Source organism: Oryx dammah, unplaced genomic scaffold (genome assembly GCF_014754425.2).
Source record: "Oryx dammah isolate SB20612 unplaced genomic scaffold, SCBI_Odam_1.1 HiC_scaffold_8, whole genome shotgun sequence".
NCBI classification, from domain to species: Eukaryota; Metazoa; Chordata; class Mammalia; order Artiodactyla; family Bovidae; genus Oryx; species Oryx dammah.
This window is the reverse complement of record NW_024070192.1, coordinates 12,573,424-12,590,036: the sequence shown is the minus strand read 5'-3', so window position 1 is coordinate 12,590,036 and position 16,613 is coordinate 12,573,424. Positions and strand designations below refer to the sequence as shown.

General features: G+C 47.4%; 1 protein-coding gene across 1 annotated transcript in view; it reads right to left on the bottom strand.

Moving 5' to 3' along the window:
• Window positions 1-614: 614 nt before the first annotated feature.
• Window positions 615-16,613, bottom strand: part of FOXK2 (forkhead box K2) — a gene marked incomplete at its 5' end in the record, with an annotated part of 51,545 nt that continues 35,546 nt past the window's right edge. Inside the window, 4 exons of the mRNA XM_040244326.1 lie at window positions 615-3,876; window positions 14,502-14,711; window positions 14,928-15,224; window positions 16,315-16,490. Of these exons, the coding sequence (XP_040100260.1) occupies window positions 3,680-3,876; window positions 14,502-14,711; window positions 14,928-15,224; window positions 16,315-16,490 (880 nt within the window). The remainder of the gene's footprint in view (window positions 3,877-14,501; window positions 14,712-14,927; window positions 15,225-16,314; window positions 16,491-16,613) is intronic.

Genomic DNA, 16,613 nt, shown 5'->3' with positions numbered 1-16,613 from the left:
GTCTCAGTACATGAGGAACAGTTCTTTTATGCTAATATGAACTGTTTTTACATTAGGACATGAATGTCAAGAACAAAACTCCCTGTGAACTCTGTCCTTGAGCTTCAGTTATCTCCCAAAGAGGCCTTTGTGGCGTCATTTCAGTATTCCTTTCTCCTCCTACCCCTCAGGACATCAGCAGTCTGTGCCACAGACTTTTCGGTAGCTGGACAATCTAAGTGTTAACAGTGACTTGGGGACTGGAGTACCCATGTGCCTCTAAATTTAGACACAATTTCCATCTCACAGGAGAATGTATCTCACTCAGGCTCAGGAGCAAATCAGAAGAAATGGCAGCTACACCATAAGCTCAAAGTTAGTTTTAAAACTCCGACAGGATGGATAAAAGCCAGCAAGTCTTTATTAGCACTGCCTGGGACCCGGCTCCCTTTGCCCATGCAGACACTCAGTGCCCCCTCTCTCCTGGTGGAGGCAAGGCGCCTGCTCTGCTGCTGTCATAGCAGTGTCTTGGCACAGGCGCTCCAGTGCTACCTAGGCCTTTGGCGTGCTCGGAAAAGAGCATATAAAAAAGCATTGCCTGCTTAAGCTTATCAAAATGACAATGATACTCTGTATTCAATTAAAATTAATAAAAATATTTTATTGAATTTCAGGAACTTGGTACTTTTAAAATTTCAAACCTTTGCACACAAATCAGCACTATCCTTTCTAGAATAGTGGAGGTTAGGACTTGAAGATTGTCACTTGTCTCCTTGTAGTCACATAGCACAGAAATCCCAAGTCCTGATACGCCCCACCCCCTTCCGACCGTGGCCTCGCCTACTCTGCTGTTCTAGGAGAGGACGATGTGAGGGGTGATGCATTTAAGGAGCTCAACTGTCAGACAGTTGAGTGGAGACTCCACTGACACGAGAGGAAGATCAACCCTAAATCATGCACAGACACCCTGGGATACGCCACACCACGTGGATCACGTGTGAGTTTCCCTTTTGTACTTTTGTCTGGTTCGGGGAGGAGCTGCTGAAATGAAGTCTGTCATCCCTGAGGGAGCTCAGAAGTTTGGCAAAGGACAAAGCAGAGACTTTCTGAAATGACTCATTTAGGAACCACCAGTGGACTGCTGGGCGGGAGTTAAGCACAATGTGACTGTTGACGTAGCACCAGGCATCAAGAGGGGCCACAAGGACACAAGCTCAGTGACTCCCAGGTGTTGAAGGGAATTCATAGCTAAATTCAAACATTTTAAACTGCCCAGGACATGGGCAGTTAATCTATGTTAATCTATGTCTTTCCCCCCTGCCTTTTCCTTGATATTCTTAAATATCTATGTGCCAATGAAGAGCCAAGACAGCAGGAAAAAGGAAAGAGAACGCCTCGCCTTTGAAAAAGATATGCTTTAGCTCCTGACAGCAAAAACTATCCTTCTCCCTTTAGATTTGAGAGCAGGGTACTTTTCTTACCTATAAACCCAGCAGAAATCCCTCCAAACCCCAAAAGTCTACATTTTAGGCTCAGAAATCATCAACGGATAGACTGGGCTTACACAGGGCAAGTCTACCAGGGTCTCAGGATGGCAGTGGAGGTGGTCTCCTGGGCAACACACGAGGCATCTGCTTAGTGTGGCCTGAGCCGTCTCCCTACCAAGGTGGTCTTGTCCACTCACCTCCCCGGAGCTCACGGCCAGGGGGCTGCAGTGGCTCATGACTGGCGGGTCTGGGGCACTCAGTGGAGTGACCCGACCCCACAAACAGGACACAGCACATCTGAATTATTTCTCAAATTGCAAACCTTCTGTGTAAAAAGACAAGTAAAAATATACATTCCAAGGTATCTGTACAGTGCCTGGGAGATGCAGATAGCTGCCCTGAGGTGCTCTGATCCGTCCGTGCTTCAGTCTGCAAGTTAGATTTTGCTACTGTCACACACGTGGTCTCATTCACATGATGGTTTTGTTTTTATTTTTTTAAATGGCTGAGTTATAAATCCAGCTAGTGTGCAGTAATTTCATAATTTTAATATGCATTATCTGCAATAACATTGTGACAGCTCCATACCGTGGATTGACACACAATACTTAGAACAGATTTATCATATTTGGTCTTTAGGTAAATAATAAATGTTTTAAAATTGCCTAAATATACCATTCTGAGCCATTTCATTCCACCAGGAAAATACAGGGTTTTTTTTTTTTTTTTCCTTTTTTCTCTCTTTAAAAAAAATTAAATACCAAAATAACTACATTTAAATAAATAACGTTATGATGATGACATTTAAAAATTCACAATAAGGCCAGAGCCATCTTTCTGTTTGCATGCTGCTCAGCTCTGACCCCAGAAACCTCTGGAAAGGTGAGTGGCTTTCTTCCAGAGAAATGCAGGCTGAGGCCGAGTGGGCCTCCGACTTTTCATTCTCTCACCTTTGTTTCCTTTTCTCTCGCTTTTATTTTTTATAGGAGAGAGATCAGCCTTAGTATTAGATTCAGTTCTAAAAGGTTGAGGGGAATTTCCTATTACAAATCAAAAAGCAACCTAGGGGTTTCCAACGCTTACCGGACGGAGGGTGCTTGCTTCCAAGACCCTTGTGTTTACAGGCAGCTTCTGCTCCACCCCAGCAGCTGCTCCTGCCATGAGTGGGGCAAACCGCAACATCACGGGGCGGCCGGCCGGCTGGACGATGCCAAGAGCTGGTGACGGCACCTAGAATAGTGAACGCGTCACGGAGAAATCTGTGGCCTTTGTTTGAAAAAGGTGTGATAAAAGGTTGAATCTTTTTTCCAAATGACGAAGTAACAGTTCTGTTGTTTTAAACATACACAATACGTAGGAGATTTGTTTTACTCAGAGTGGAAAATTATGCCAGGGACAAAGTCAACACAAAGAAACAAACAACAAAAAGTAGCAAGAAAGAGAAATGGGTAAGTGCAGCTCCAGGAGCCTGGCAGCGCTTTCCGTCAGGGTTACAAGTGTCCCGCAGGTGTCTGTCTGTATGTCCGTCCTACACATGGAAATGGAGGAGGATTAAATTCATCAGGTAACTGCTCTAACATGGGAAATTTGCAGATGAAAAGTAGCTCCATCTGACTTAAACAGGACAGACAAAAGTAAATCATTCCATAGGCTGAAAACAAACAACAAAAACAAACAAAACTACGTTGTTTCTTCTCCCCAAATGAAATCCACACAAAAGGTCCTGTGTGATTCCAAAATTTCCAGAGTAGAAATGGAGTGATCTGAAATGTCTAAGACCCCATTATTTTATAAAGAAAGAAAGTACACCTCAAAATATTCTAATTCCACATGTGAACAACAAAATACTGTCTTGTCTACTGGCAGCGGGCGGTGGGGTGGCTCTGGCCCAGGACCAGCAGGTCCGCTCGCACCGGGCGTGTCCTCCCTGGGCAGGACCGTGAGTCTCCACTGGGAGCTGAGCTGAACACTAGGCGGGGAGACATGCCGGAGCCCGGCTTCGCTGTTTGTGGTTCTGATGTTCAGGGGTGACGTCAGTCTTTTAACTTAAGGAGTTTTAAGGCCACCTGGGTTTGTGTTTCCAGTGCTGAGGTGAAGTCCAACCGCAGGGCCCTCTACCCACCGAGGGAACACGCTCCGAGCGTCGGTGAGAGGCAGTGTCTCCTTTTGGCACCACAGAGTTGACGTTAAAGTGAGAAATGCTCTCCCGGCCGCTAGTTCTGGACGCCCTTCTCCCGCGTGGCAGCCGGCGGCGCGTCCACACTCAGGGCGATGACGAGGCCCTCGCTGTCCTCCGTCTTGGCCCGCTTCAGCTCTGGCTGCTCCGCGGGCTCGCCACTCTGGCGCTTGGTGGGCAGGGAGGCGGAGGCGGAGGCGTGTGTCGCCAGCATGTGCAGGGGGCTCGCTGCTGCTGTGGAGAGACAGTGGGTCAGAGCCTGCGTGTCTGGGCGGACGCTTGTCCCTGCCAGGCCCCTGGGCATCAGAGACCCCACCTCATGTTAACTGTGCGAACAGCAAGTCTTTCTGTGAACTCACAGCATCTGTTTATTGCTTCCAATAGTGGGCTGCCTTGCTGAAGTGGGAAGGGGGGAGGGCGGAGGCCTGAGGCAGATGGCTTTACTGTTTTGGCCAAGAGGCCGCTGCTGGCTTCTCATCGACGCAGGGCCCCTGAGCCCAGGAGGGGACTGGGTTGTAGCAAGCTAAGCCTGCATCTGAGTCACATACCTGCTCCAAGCCTGTCAGGGGAGGGACCTCCAGCGAGCCCTAGGCTGGCTTCCCCAAACCCCTCCACCCAAGCCCATCCTCTCTCTGGTCTTCATCACGGAGAGGCCCTTCCTCCTCCTGGACTCCCGCTGGCACAAGGGCCTCCTCCACCTCTGATCACGCCTGCCTCATGCTCTGCATAACCAAACCGCAAGGGATGAACCGAAGAAGGTCATCCCACACCTAGAAGTGCTCTTCCTCCAAGTGGGAAGGCAGACTGGGCCTGGGCTATTTACCACAGTGGGGGTGGGGGTGGGGCAGGGTGTGTGCTGGAGGAGAGACCTGGAGAGGCAGCATCCTGTCCAGGAAGACCCGTCCCCCTACCCAGTCCCTTCGGGCCCCAGGGGAGGTTTAGGACCATGGCAGCAGGCGGCCATATGGAGAATGACGTGCACACGAAGACCCTAAACAGCGACCTCATCTCACGAGCAGGTCCAAGTCCCAGCAGGGACGTGTGTGCTATCTCGCCTCCCTGATGCTAGTAACTTGATGTTAATGCTGCAGTAGCTCATGACAGTTTGCTCTGCATGCTGCATAAGCATAAGGGCTTTACACCAAGCTTTATGACTAGGTATTCTAATATATCGCTTTAGCTAGCACAGGGGAACTACAGAATTTCCTCCCAAGAAATGGAACTTGAAGCTAAGTGAAGAGACAGTGGGTAGGGGGCAGTTTGCAAAATGAAACAGATGGGAAGCCACAGAACACACACTGAGGTCAAAGAAAGGGGAGTCCAACACCGCCAGGACTCCAGCACCCCCATCCTCAGCTCCAAATTCAAAGCCATTCCAATTAAATTCCCGGTAGGCTTTTGCATAGGAAAATTCATACGATCGTGTCTTCAGAGAACAAAGGGGCTGGCAGCTGGACATGGTTAACATGGGGCTTCCGGCCATCTCCGCTGTCATCTCTTGAGAGTGACTGCTGCGTCACTTTCAGGAATAAGGACCCATGTGGTGTGGGGGCAGCACTGCAGTGAAGCCGGGTTCTTCAGCAGGACGCACACGTCACTGCTGCAGTCCATGCAGAGACAGAGCCCTGGCAAGTTTGGGAGACGTCCCACAAAATTCTGGCTTGAATAAAAATGCTATTTCAGGAGGATGTAGCAATGATTCAGAGCAGAATGGAGTTAATGGTAAGTCAGGACAAATCGGAGAAGGCACCCCACCCCAGTACTCTTGGTACTGGAAAATCCCAGGGACGGGGGAGCCTGGTGGGCTGCCGTCTATGGGGTCGCACAGAGTCGGACACGACTGAGCGACTTCACTTTCACTTTTCACTTTTATGCGTTGGAGAAGGAAATGGCAACCCACTCCAGTGTTCTTGCCTGGAAAATCCCAGGGACGGGGGAGCCTGGTGGGCTGCCGTCTATGGGGTTGCACAGAGTCAGACATGACTGAAGCGACTTAGCAGCAGCAGCAGAGGCAGGACAAATGGTCAAAGCCTAAAAAATTATGTGACTGGAAGAACAGGCTGGTGTGGCGGGGCAGGGCAGCAAGGCCTGCTCTATGGGAGGTGCGGCTGTAGGTGGGGCCCGGGGCCCAGATTCTCAAGCAGGCACAGTGTGGTTCCTAGGCCATGCTGAGCAGAGTCTTCCACTAACTGATCTGCAAACCCTTAGGAAAGGTGACAGGAAAGGAAAGGACCTGGGCAGTGAGGGAGCCTGAGAGTGGGCAGAGAAGTCTCAGAAGGAAGACGGCAAAGGGGCACTGGTGCCACAGCGAGCAGGTGGGATGCCACCTAAACACGCGTGTTGCCCAGGGACTCCACACCCAACCCACATGCCCCAGGACTCCACATCCAACCCAACTGCGTTGCTGCCCCAGGACTCCACATCCAACCCAAACGCGTCGCTGCCCCAGGACTCCACATCCAACCCAAACGCGTTGCTGCCCCAGGACTCCACATCCAACCCAACTGCGTCGCTGGAAAAACGGCACAACCATAGCCGTACTGGTGAGCCACAGGTGTGGGCCCGGGACTGAGGCCTGGGTTGAGAGCCCACCTCACAGCCAGACTCATCCCACCTCTCCGCCCCTCCGTGAGCAACAAGCATCAAAACGTGCCCTCTCTGTGCCCATGGCGGCAATAACCAGAGCTCAAGGCACCTGCCTGGAAAGACAGGCTTCCTTTTCTAAGGGTGGGAGGGCGGCCTTGATGACACGCTACACGGAGCCTCTCCCCTGTGAGGCCACACGTGCCCACCAGGCAGGAGGAGCACTGTGCTCCTGCTGAGGTGCCTGGCCCTCAGTCACGTGGGGCCTCAGCAGGAGGGGGATTCAGCTCCTGGGGGGTCACCTTTCAAGGGGACGCCAGGCACCGTCCTGAGCCCCCACGCTCCCCAACCATCCATTAGCATAGTCCGCATACAGGCAGAGGCCAGCGGCTACACTCTGGACGGTGGCACAACCCCCAGGCGCTGTGAACACCTGTCTCCGTCCCGGCCCCCAGCTCGCCTGCTTCCCACAGCAGGCCTGGCGCTATAGGTCTCGCTGCCCGGGCACCGTCCTGCATGGTTTCCTGGCCGTGTCCTGGGGTGCCCTCCCCACTCAGGCAGGGGCTCCACTCCTGTCTGAGTGTAACTTATGCACACATTTCCTGCTACAGCCCAGCACCGCTGCTCCTGAGAGGTGCCTGACACAGCTGCGAGTCAATCAGAGCCCCGAGCTGAGCCAGACCAGACGGGACATCAGGCTGGCGGCTGCCGAGCCACTGTCTCAGGGGGAACACAGGGTAGGGCTTGTCAGCTGATCGACACATGCCCTGTATTATGTGTTTTTTGATTAAAGACAACTTAACCTATACTGTTTATCCATTAACACAGAACTCATGCCTGTATTTTCCCCATAAGGCACATCACAACCTTCATGCCTAGAACACTCCAGGCCTTCTCAGAACCAGGCCCAGAGCCCACTTTAAATAGCAAAACCACCACCAAGAAGCACAAAACATGGAACACACGGCCCTCAGCAACAGTGGGGGCTTCCCTGATGGTCCAGTTAGTTAACCTGCCTGGCAATGCAGAGGACACCAGTTCAATCCCTGCTTCGGGAAGATCCCACGTGCCATGGGGCAGCTAAGCCTGTGCACCACCATCACTGAAGCCCACTCCCCGGAGCCTGTGCTCTGCAACAAGTCACCACAGCAAAGAAGCCAGCACACCATAACCAGAGAGCGGTCGCCATTCGTAGTAACTAGAGAAAAGGCCATGCAGCAACAGAGACCCAACACAGCCAAAGAAAAAATTACTTTAAAAAAGAAAGAAACAGTGGGAAAGACACATGTTCATAGCGGGAGCTGAAACAAGGAGATGGGTGCTACCACACCCTGCTCTACTGGGAGCCAGCATGCCGAATTCAAATACCCTGCTGCTCTGCACAAGCCTGCAAAGGACTGTGAAAGCGCAGAGTGTCAACCTGGGAGCTATAAGTAAATTTCAGTGATCTGCAAGAAATCTGCAAACATGGCATCCAAGTATGGAGGCTCAAGTGCATGTGTGGGACCACCTCCCAGGGGCCCTGCCAAGCAGCAGCTTCAAACCAGGCGGGCGCTGCAGGCAGAGGCAGAATATCGCCCCGGAGGTGATGCTGTCTCAGTGCTAGCCTGGCTGAGCCCCCAAGTCCTGGCCCAAGTCCAAGCAACTCCAGCCCGTGCACCAGCAGAAGGCCATGCTGGTCCCATGGGCGCCCTGCCTGCTCCATCCACAACCTACACGTGGTTCCCGGAGGAGGCCAGGGGGTAGTTAAGAGAGCACACCACTGGGCAGACAGCCCAGGTTTCCACAAAACCCTTTTGCTTCCTCAGCACCAGGACCTGGACCCCAGCGAAGCACAGGCTGAAGGCCAGCCAAGGCCAGTTTTTGTGAGACGGGAACAGTACCTGTGAGCATAGCAGAGGCTCTTTAGGATGACAAGTGAAATGCCGCTCACAGGGGAACACTGTCAGCAGGGTAAAGACTCCTTTCTTCCCCAGACCACCACCCCACAAGCTGGAGGTCAAGGGCAGCAGAATCTCCACAAAAATGGACTGAATCTGTGACCAGAATTGTGGTCCAGTGCAGAAGAAGCTGAGAAGTGACCACAGCATGTTGGGCTTTGGGGGGAGCAGTATGACTGGCCCCAGAAAGAGCCAAGAAGAGGTTCCAATACACAATGGCCTGAGCCCGACTTCCAAGTTCATTCTACGAGGCCAGCACTACCCAGATACCAAAGCCAGCCAAAGACCATATGAGAAAACTCAAACCAATATCCTTGATGAATACTGATATAAATATCCTCGAACTAAATACTAGCAAACTGAATTCAATAGCATATTAAAAGGATCACACACCATCACCAAGTGAGATTTATCCCAGAAATGAAAGGGTGGTTCAACATATAAAATCAACTAACAGAATACACTGTTTTGATAGACTAAAGGACAATATAATAACATGTATGATAATCCACAGTTAGCGTCAATGCTGAGAGACTGGATGCTTCTCTCAAAATCAAGGATGCTTGTTTGCCAACACTAATCCACACTGTACTGGAAGTCCTACGGGCAGCTGGGCAAGAAGGAAAGGGAAATAAAAGGCATCCAAATGGGAAAGGAAGTAAAACTACCTCTACTGGCAGATGATGTAATCTTTATATACAGAAATTCTAACAAATCCACATAAAGAAACCCCCAAATAAAAAATTCATGTAATCAGCAAATGTGCAAGGTACAAGATCAACATGCAAAAAAATCAGTTGTATTTCTCTACAGTAGCAATGAACAATCTCAAAAGAAAATTATGAAAACAATTCCATTTAGAAAAACATTCAAAAGAAATAGGGAGAATTTTAACCAAGCCTTAAACACTGTAGGACTTCTACAATGAAAACTATAAAGTACTGCTGAAATTAAAGAAGACCTAAATAAATGAACAGATATTTCATGCTCAAGGATGAGGGAACTTAATATGTTAAGATGGCAATACTACCCAAAGCAATCTACAGATTTAATGCAATCCTATCAAAATTCCAATATTTCCCCTCAGAATTAGAAAAGCTGATCTTAAAATTCATAATTCCTGACCCCCAAACTTCCTACCAAGCTACAGCAGTCAAAACAGTGTGATTATGGCATAAGGACAGACATAAAAATCAATGAAATAGAACCAAGAGAAATAAACTCATACATTTGAGGTCAACTGATATTCAGCAGCGGAGCCAAGACCATTTAACGGGGAAACAACAGTCTCTACAACAAGTAGTCCTGGAAAAACTGATCTCCACATGCAAAATATGAAAACAGGCGCTTGCATGAGATACAAGAATTAACTCAAAATAGATCAAAGATCTGAATGTAAGAGCTAAACTCTAAAGCTCTTAGTAGAAGAAAACACAGGGGAAGGTGTAGGTCTTCACGACCTGAGGTCTGGCAATGAATTCTCACCAAAAGCACAAGTAACAAAAGGGAAAGAAACTGGACTTAATCAAACTTAAAAACTTTTGTGTGTTAAAGATACTATCAGGAAAGTGAAAAGACAAACTCACTGAATGGAAGGAAATATTTGCAAATCATATACAAGTATCCTCCCTACGCCCTTCTGTAAAAGTTTCCTTTATGCCACTTTGCTTTTATGAAATAACTACATCACTACCCATTTTCGCTAATGGAAAGAAATCTAAAGAGGATTTTCACTTCTATGGAGAAAGGGGAAAAGCAAAAATAATGTTTACCACTTGTTTTGCAGCAAGCCATTAGAGGCAGCAGCACCCCAAGCAGTGAGTGGCATAGCCAAACTCCTCCCCAGGAACCACACTCCATCTCAGCATCAAGACAGCAGAGCTTTGAACTGTGTCTGTGAGCATGTGTGCTCTATATTGACTCATTTTGTACATCCGTTAGCTAGACATGTTCTCAGGTTTCATGGGAACTCTCTACTTTTGGATAGCAGGGGATATCTATATCTGATCAGGACCTAAGTTTCTAGAATATATAAAGAGTTCCTATAACTCAACAACAAAGACAAACCCACTTTAGAAAAAAACAGTGTAAGGATTTAGACATTTCTTCAAAGATGCTACAAAATAACCAACAAGCACATGAAAAGATGCTCAATGTCATCAGTCCAATGCTCAACATTAGTCACGAAGGAAATGCAAATCAAAACCACAATTAAGATGACTGTGATCAAAAATAAAAGGAGAAAACATCAAGTGAGGCTGAAAAATAGAACCCTTATACATCACTGAGGATGGAATGTTAAATTGCAGTGCCTGTTGTGGAAATCAGTTTGATGGCACTCAATAAAGTAAACACAGATTTACCATACAACTCAGCAATTTCACTCCTAGGTACACACCCAAAAGAAATGAAAACAAGGATTCAAACCAATACTTTACACGAATGTAATAGCATTATTCCAAATAGCCAGAAGGTGGAAACAACCCAACTGCCCACCAACTGATGATGAGTAAACAAAATGGAAATACATTCAGCCAAGGAGTGACGCACTGACGCTCGCTGTGACGTGCACGAACCTCGGAATGTTAAAGAGGCCAGTTAGCAGAAGCCACAGTTCTTATGATTCCATTTACAGGAAATATCCAGCACAGGTAAATCCACAGAGACAAAGGAGATTAGTAGTTACCAGGGACTAAGGTAAGTGGGGAATGAGGAGTAACTGCTTAACAGGTATGAGGTTTCCTTTTGGGGTGATGAAAATGCTTTTCAACTAGTTAGAGGTGATGTCTTCAAAATATTGTCAATGTATTTAATGCCACTGAACTGCATACTTTAAAATGGTAAATTTTGCATGTATATTTTACCACAATTTTTTAAAAGTACATATTATTTGAATCCTAAGGAGAAAAGAATTTGTTTGTTTTTAAAACTATAATAATGGTATTGTGCTTATGTATTAAAAGAGAATTCTTATCTTTTAGAGATGCATGCTCAAACAGGGAATGACATACCTGGATGGGAGCAGACAGAGCAGGTGGGGAATATGAACAAGGTAGTAGGCTATGACCTGATTTCCAGAATGTCTGTCATTTTCCACAATAAAAAGTTGAAATATCAAACCTTCTGATTTTCAAAATTCATTAGTAACAGGCACAGCTTTCTCAAGAGTGATTTTCAAGAGTAAAAGAGGCCACAGCTGGGTCATACAGCATCCACCCAACACCAGTTTTCAGGAAAACCACCATCTCCACTTGCCCACACAATCTTCCTAAAGCTGATCTGCCACCTCCTCCCTCCTCCCCTTTCTTAACAGCCCCTCTCTAAAGCCACTCAACTGCGCTGGTTCTGGGAATGAAAATGTCAAGAGGGAGCCTGAAACCAAGGAAGAGTGAAAACACTGGCACTGTGAACCTCAATTACTACTGACTAGGTAGCAAACTCTTCTGGACCAAGTGATTTCTAAGTAAAAGACTGAGACTAAACTGACGGAGAACCAATAAAATTTCCCACTAACAGACAATTTAAAATAGTTTTTGCTGAAAGATGACTAAAACTGGAAGGAGTTTCAGCATTTCTTCTATCCTTCCTTCTTCTAAGTAGGAACAAGGTCTCTGAGGGCTGACCCAGCACTTTCCTTACTGTTGCCAGCAGTGATCATCAGTATAATTGTGTGGTTTTCTTTAAAGCCGAGATGTATTGAGAAATGCATCTTTACTAAAAATGAATGAATGAATAAACTGATTTATTTGACCATGCCGTGCAGCTTACAGAATCTTAGTTCCCCAACCAGGGACTGGACCTGCTCCCTCAGCAGTGAAAGCTCAGAGTCCTAGCCACTAAACTGCAAGGGAATTCCCAAATACAATTTTTAAAGAATTAAAATTTTGGTTTTGGAAGGACTGATGCTGAAACTCCAATACTCTGGCAACCTGATGCGAAGAACTGACTCATTTGAAAAAGTCCCTGATGCTGGGAAGGATTGAAGGCGAGAGGAGAAGTGGACTGTAGAGGATGAGATGGTTGGATGGCATCACTGAGTCAATGGACATGAGTCTGAGTAAACTCCGAGAGCTGATGATGGACAGGGAGGTATGGTATGCTGCAGTCCATGGGGTTGCAAAGAGTTGGACACAACTGAGCGACTGAACTGAACTGAATTTTGGTTTTGATCAATTCCTCAGTTACAACAATTGATAAGTGAATCCTTATAGTCAGATAATTAAATCTTTAATATTTCTACATTTTGCTGTTGCAGAGAAAAGACGTACTCAGTAAATGACATTCAATCATGAAGTATATGGCATTAGCACAAAATCTGTGGGGGGCATGGGACTTAGCCATGAGGATGCGTGAGCCTGCCTACCTGTGTACTGATATATGGGTGAAGTGAAAAGTGAAAGTCGCTCAGTCGTGTCCTCCTCTTTGCAACCCCATGGACTATACAGCCCATGGAATTCTCCAGGCCAGAATATTGGAGTGGGTAGTCTTTCCCTTCTCCAGGGGATCTTCTCAACCCAGGGATTGAATCCAGGTCTCCCACATTGCAAGTGGATTCTTTACCAGCTGAGCCACATGGGAAAAGTGGGTATCAAATCAGGACAGTATTCAGAGCCAGGAGCACATTTAAATGAATGATGTGTTATTTTAAAACATCAGTAATGGGAATTCCCTGGTGGTCCAGTGGTTAGAACTTTGTGCTTTCACTGCTAAGGGAGAGGGTTCAATCTCTGGTCAGGGAACTAAGCTCCTACAAGCTGCAATGTGCAGTGAAAAATAGTAGTAATAAAAATTAAACATCAATATTTTTAATAGTGGAAAATTTAATTACTTGCTTATTAAATTTATGAAGAAAAATTTTAGATACCAATTTAAATATGTAAAAGGGATACTCAGTTTTTTAAACTCCTTAGACAGGTAGACATAAAAGGTTCCTGATGTGCACAGTGCTTCTTGGAAGGTCTGCAACACATGAGAAATGTACATTCTTCAGCCCCAGGCCAGATCTGCTCAACTGGGGATTCTGGGACAGAGCCCTTGAGTGATTCTAAGACACATGATGTCTGGGAATCACTGGCCCACACCATGTCTTCATGACTTAAGACAGAGAGGAACAGCTCAGACCAGAAATGGACCGTCCACCTCAACACCATCTGCTTCCAGCCATGCCAAGGGTCACCAGGTCTGCCACATCTGGACTGCCTGTGACAATGAAGTTACTCACAGAGAAAAGAAAAATGAGGCCTGAGCAACTCTTACTTAGGAGACACATGGCTTGAGGAAGAAAGCATTTTAAATGGGCAACTGGTTGCAAATTTCCCAATTTATCCACAGGTGGCATGTTATCTATTATTTAGAAACAAAAAACTCTTGGTGGTTAATCTTCCCTAGAAAACATTACAGATCTTGTCTGTAATGTTACAACAGAGATCTGCCTACAGATCTCTGTTAAATTTAGGGAGGAGCAGGGGGAAGTGGAATCACATGAGGTGTCCCAGGTCTCCATCCCTTAATAGCTCAATAAGGATTCAGAGGTCAACACAATCAAGCCTTCTGTTCCCCACCCTCTTTCAGAGAAACTATCTCTGGGCACAAAGAGCTAGTTTGAGCCAATAGCTTCTGATTCTACTGCTTGAGGTCCTGCAGCTGAATCACAACAGCCCACAAGGTGGACAGCACGCACTTTACACACCTGAGTGAAAACCCACTGCTAAGATGTCTGAACACAAGCTCCAAGGACCCAAATATCTTGAGTTGACTCAATAGCCAGCCGGACTCCTACCCTTCACAGTGCTCTGTGGAACTGGATGGAAGGTTCTCTGTTTTCTGATTTAAAAGCAAAGCTCCCTTAAGCTCATCTACGTCAGAACATCCATGGGGAACCATGTCAACAGGGCTCCTGAGGGCCTTCAGAACAAAGAGCACAGCAGATACTCTCAAGCAGCCCCTGCCCCAGGGGAGGGCACTGCCTCTGGAGTCAGCTGAAACGCCCCCAAGGGGCAGTACGAAGTCAGGGTCCACCATTCAGCTGCCAGGCTGTTTCCAGGCCACACCTAGATGGCTACGAAAGGCGGGAGTGTTTTCATCTCTCTAGGTACTTAGAAATGCTTTCCTCTTCAGATAGCTCCTCCAATGGGAATTACAAGGGAGCCAATTCCCACAGCTACTTCCCAGCTACTTCCTATTCCGTTTCCAATAGTTTAGAAATGCAAACATTTCTTCAGAAAAATGAGAACTGTAATAGAATGAAAACCTTTAACACCACGCTTCATAAAAGGAGAGCAGAGGACGTTCACTCAGGTTACTGGCACCCAGTTACCCACGGGGGACACTGCTTACCATTGTTCACCTGGCCGTGGACAGCGGCGGGGATTGGCACCACGTGAGTCCCGTTTTGTGTTACAGTTTTTATTGGAAGCTGGTGCTGACCTAGAGGTGCCTGCTGCACTATGGTGACCGTCTGGACAGGGGTGGTCTGTGACGTCTGAATGATCCGGCCAGCAGCACCTAATGTGGCATGGCTAATCGCAGGGATAGGTTCTACTTTCACTAAATTCAAAGAAAAGAGAAAAAAAAATGACATCAACTAATATTACTGGGTAGCTTACAGAACTCTCACCAATTTAAAGCAAAGCAAACCAGGTGGCGAACATCCCTGCTCCAGCATAACGTTACGTAACATGTTAGCAAAGGGTCAGGTGAACGAGGCTGGCAGGTTTTTAAAAGCTTGAAAAACTGCCCAAAGCGACTGCCTCTACTGCTTACCTTTTACTTCTCTGTGGTCTCCATTCTCTTGTGGCTCCGCCTTCGGGGGGGCCAGCACAGCTGCCTGAGTGACCACAGCCTGCCCTGCGACGGTGTATGTGTTTGCTGGGGCCAGTCCAGCCACGCTGGTGACGGACACCGCTGGGATCTGGTGGACGACGTGCACCGTCTGCACCACGGGCTGCTGGGAAGTCGAGGTGGTCACAGGGGCGGCGACAGTGTAGGTGACAGGCTTGATCGTCGGCGGCAGTGGTCGCTGCACGGCGATTAAGACGGGCTGACTAGACAGAGGTGAGCCTGCCGAGGACAGGAGCAGAAGTGAGGCTCAGGTATCCCGAACCAACTAACTGACCCCTCAGTTGCAACCTACAGGCTGATTTAAGAAAACAGGAGGTGGCCCCTTTCATCTGGTAATAATGCAGTCATTCACAATGAAAGAAATGACATGTTTAATGGGGATAGTTAATGTATATCTAACTGCTAAAAATGCAATCTCTGCTTTGTTCAGATTTTCTTTTTTTTGGCCATACCTTATGGCATGAGGGATCTCAGTTCCCCAACCAGTGATCGAACCCATGCTCCCTGCAGTGGAAGTGTGGAGTCTTAACCCCTGGACCGCCAGGGATGTCCCTGTTCAGATTTCTTACAACACTTCTTCCCACAGTTCTCTCCTCATGAAAAAGAAAACATCAACACAGGATATGGGAAGGAGCTGCCCAATGAGGCCTGAAGGAGGGGGCCGTGCTCCCTGTTATCGAAGTCTCCATCTTATGACAGGTGTGGAGAAGCAAGAAGCGTGGAGACAGAGCTGTCCACCAGCAGCTCTGCCAGCCTCTGTTCTTTCTGGTTTGGGCATTTGGGCTCCAGCAGCAGGAACTACAGATGGGAGCTGGCAGGGGTTGTTGCCAGCATGGCCAGGAACTCCAAAACATCAAAATGCACATTTTGCCAACCAAGTAGGAACCATAACAGAATTACCTTGAACACATTTTCACACTACTTTTTTAATTCCCCAGGGCACACGTTTTTATTCCACATTACAACTTGTATGTACACTAGGAAATATTCACCTACCTACTAAATAGACATTTATTTCCTGACAGTGTCTACTTTGTCTAATTTATGTTATTTCTTTTTGAGGGAATTCTTTTTCATAGACTTATGAATGATGAAACAATTGAGAAACAGATTAATTCTAAAATTCTTCAGGTACCTACACATACGAGTCACAAAAGAATGTTAACTGATTAGAAAAAAAAAACAGAACACAGTGCAGTTAGCTTCTCAGAGCCTATCAGGCACAAGGCTCAAAGGCTCCAAGGCCTCTGGCTCACACGCCCATCTGACCCGTCCCTCTCCCACCACACCTGCCCTCTGCACATCTCACCTGGTGCACTCTGGGCAAACCGCGCCTCCTGGATGACAGCGAGTTTGGGCTGTGAGGCACCAGGCTCGGGCTCCAGAGGGGCTGGTGAACCTTCCCGGGACAGGCTCTCAGGGGTCTGGGCACCACTGGAGTGAGCAGACAGCACTCCAGCATGATTGGGAGAGGCTGGAGCACTTCTGTACAACCAAAAAGAAGACAATGGATTTTTACAATAAAGCACTCATTAAGCTACCCCGTTGTTTTTAGTAAGTGTATATTGCAAAAAGGGGTGTCATTTGTCTTCTGCCAACCAACTACAG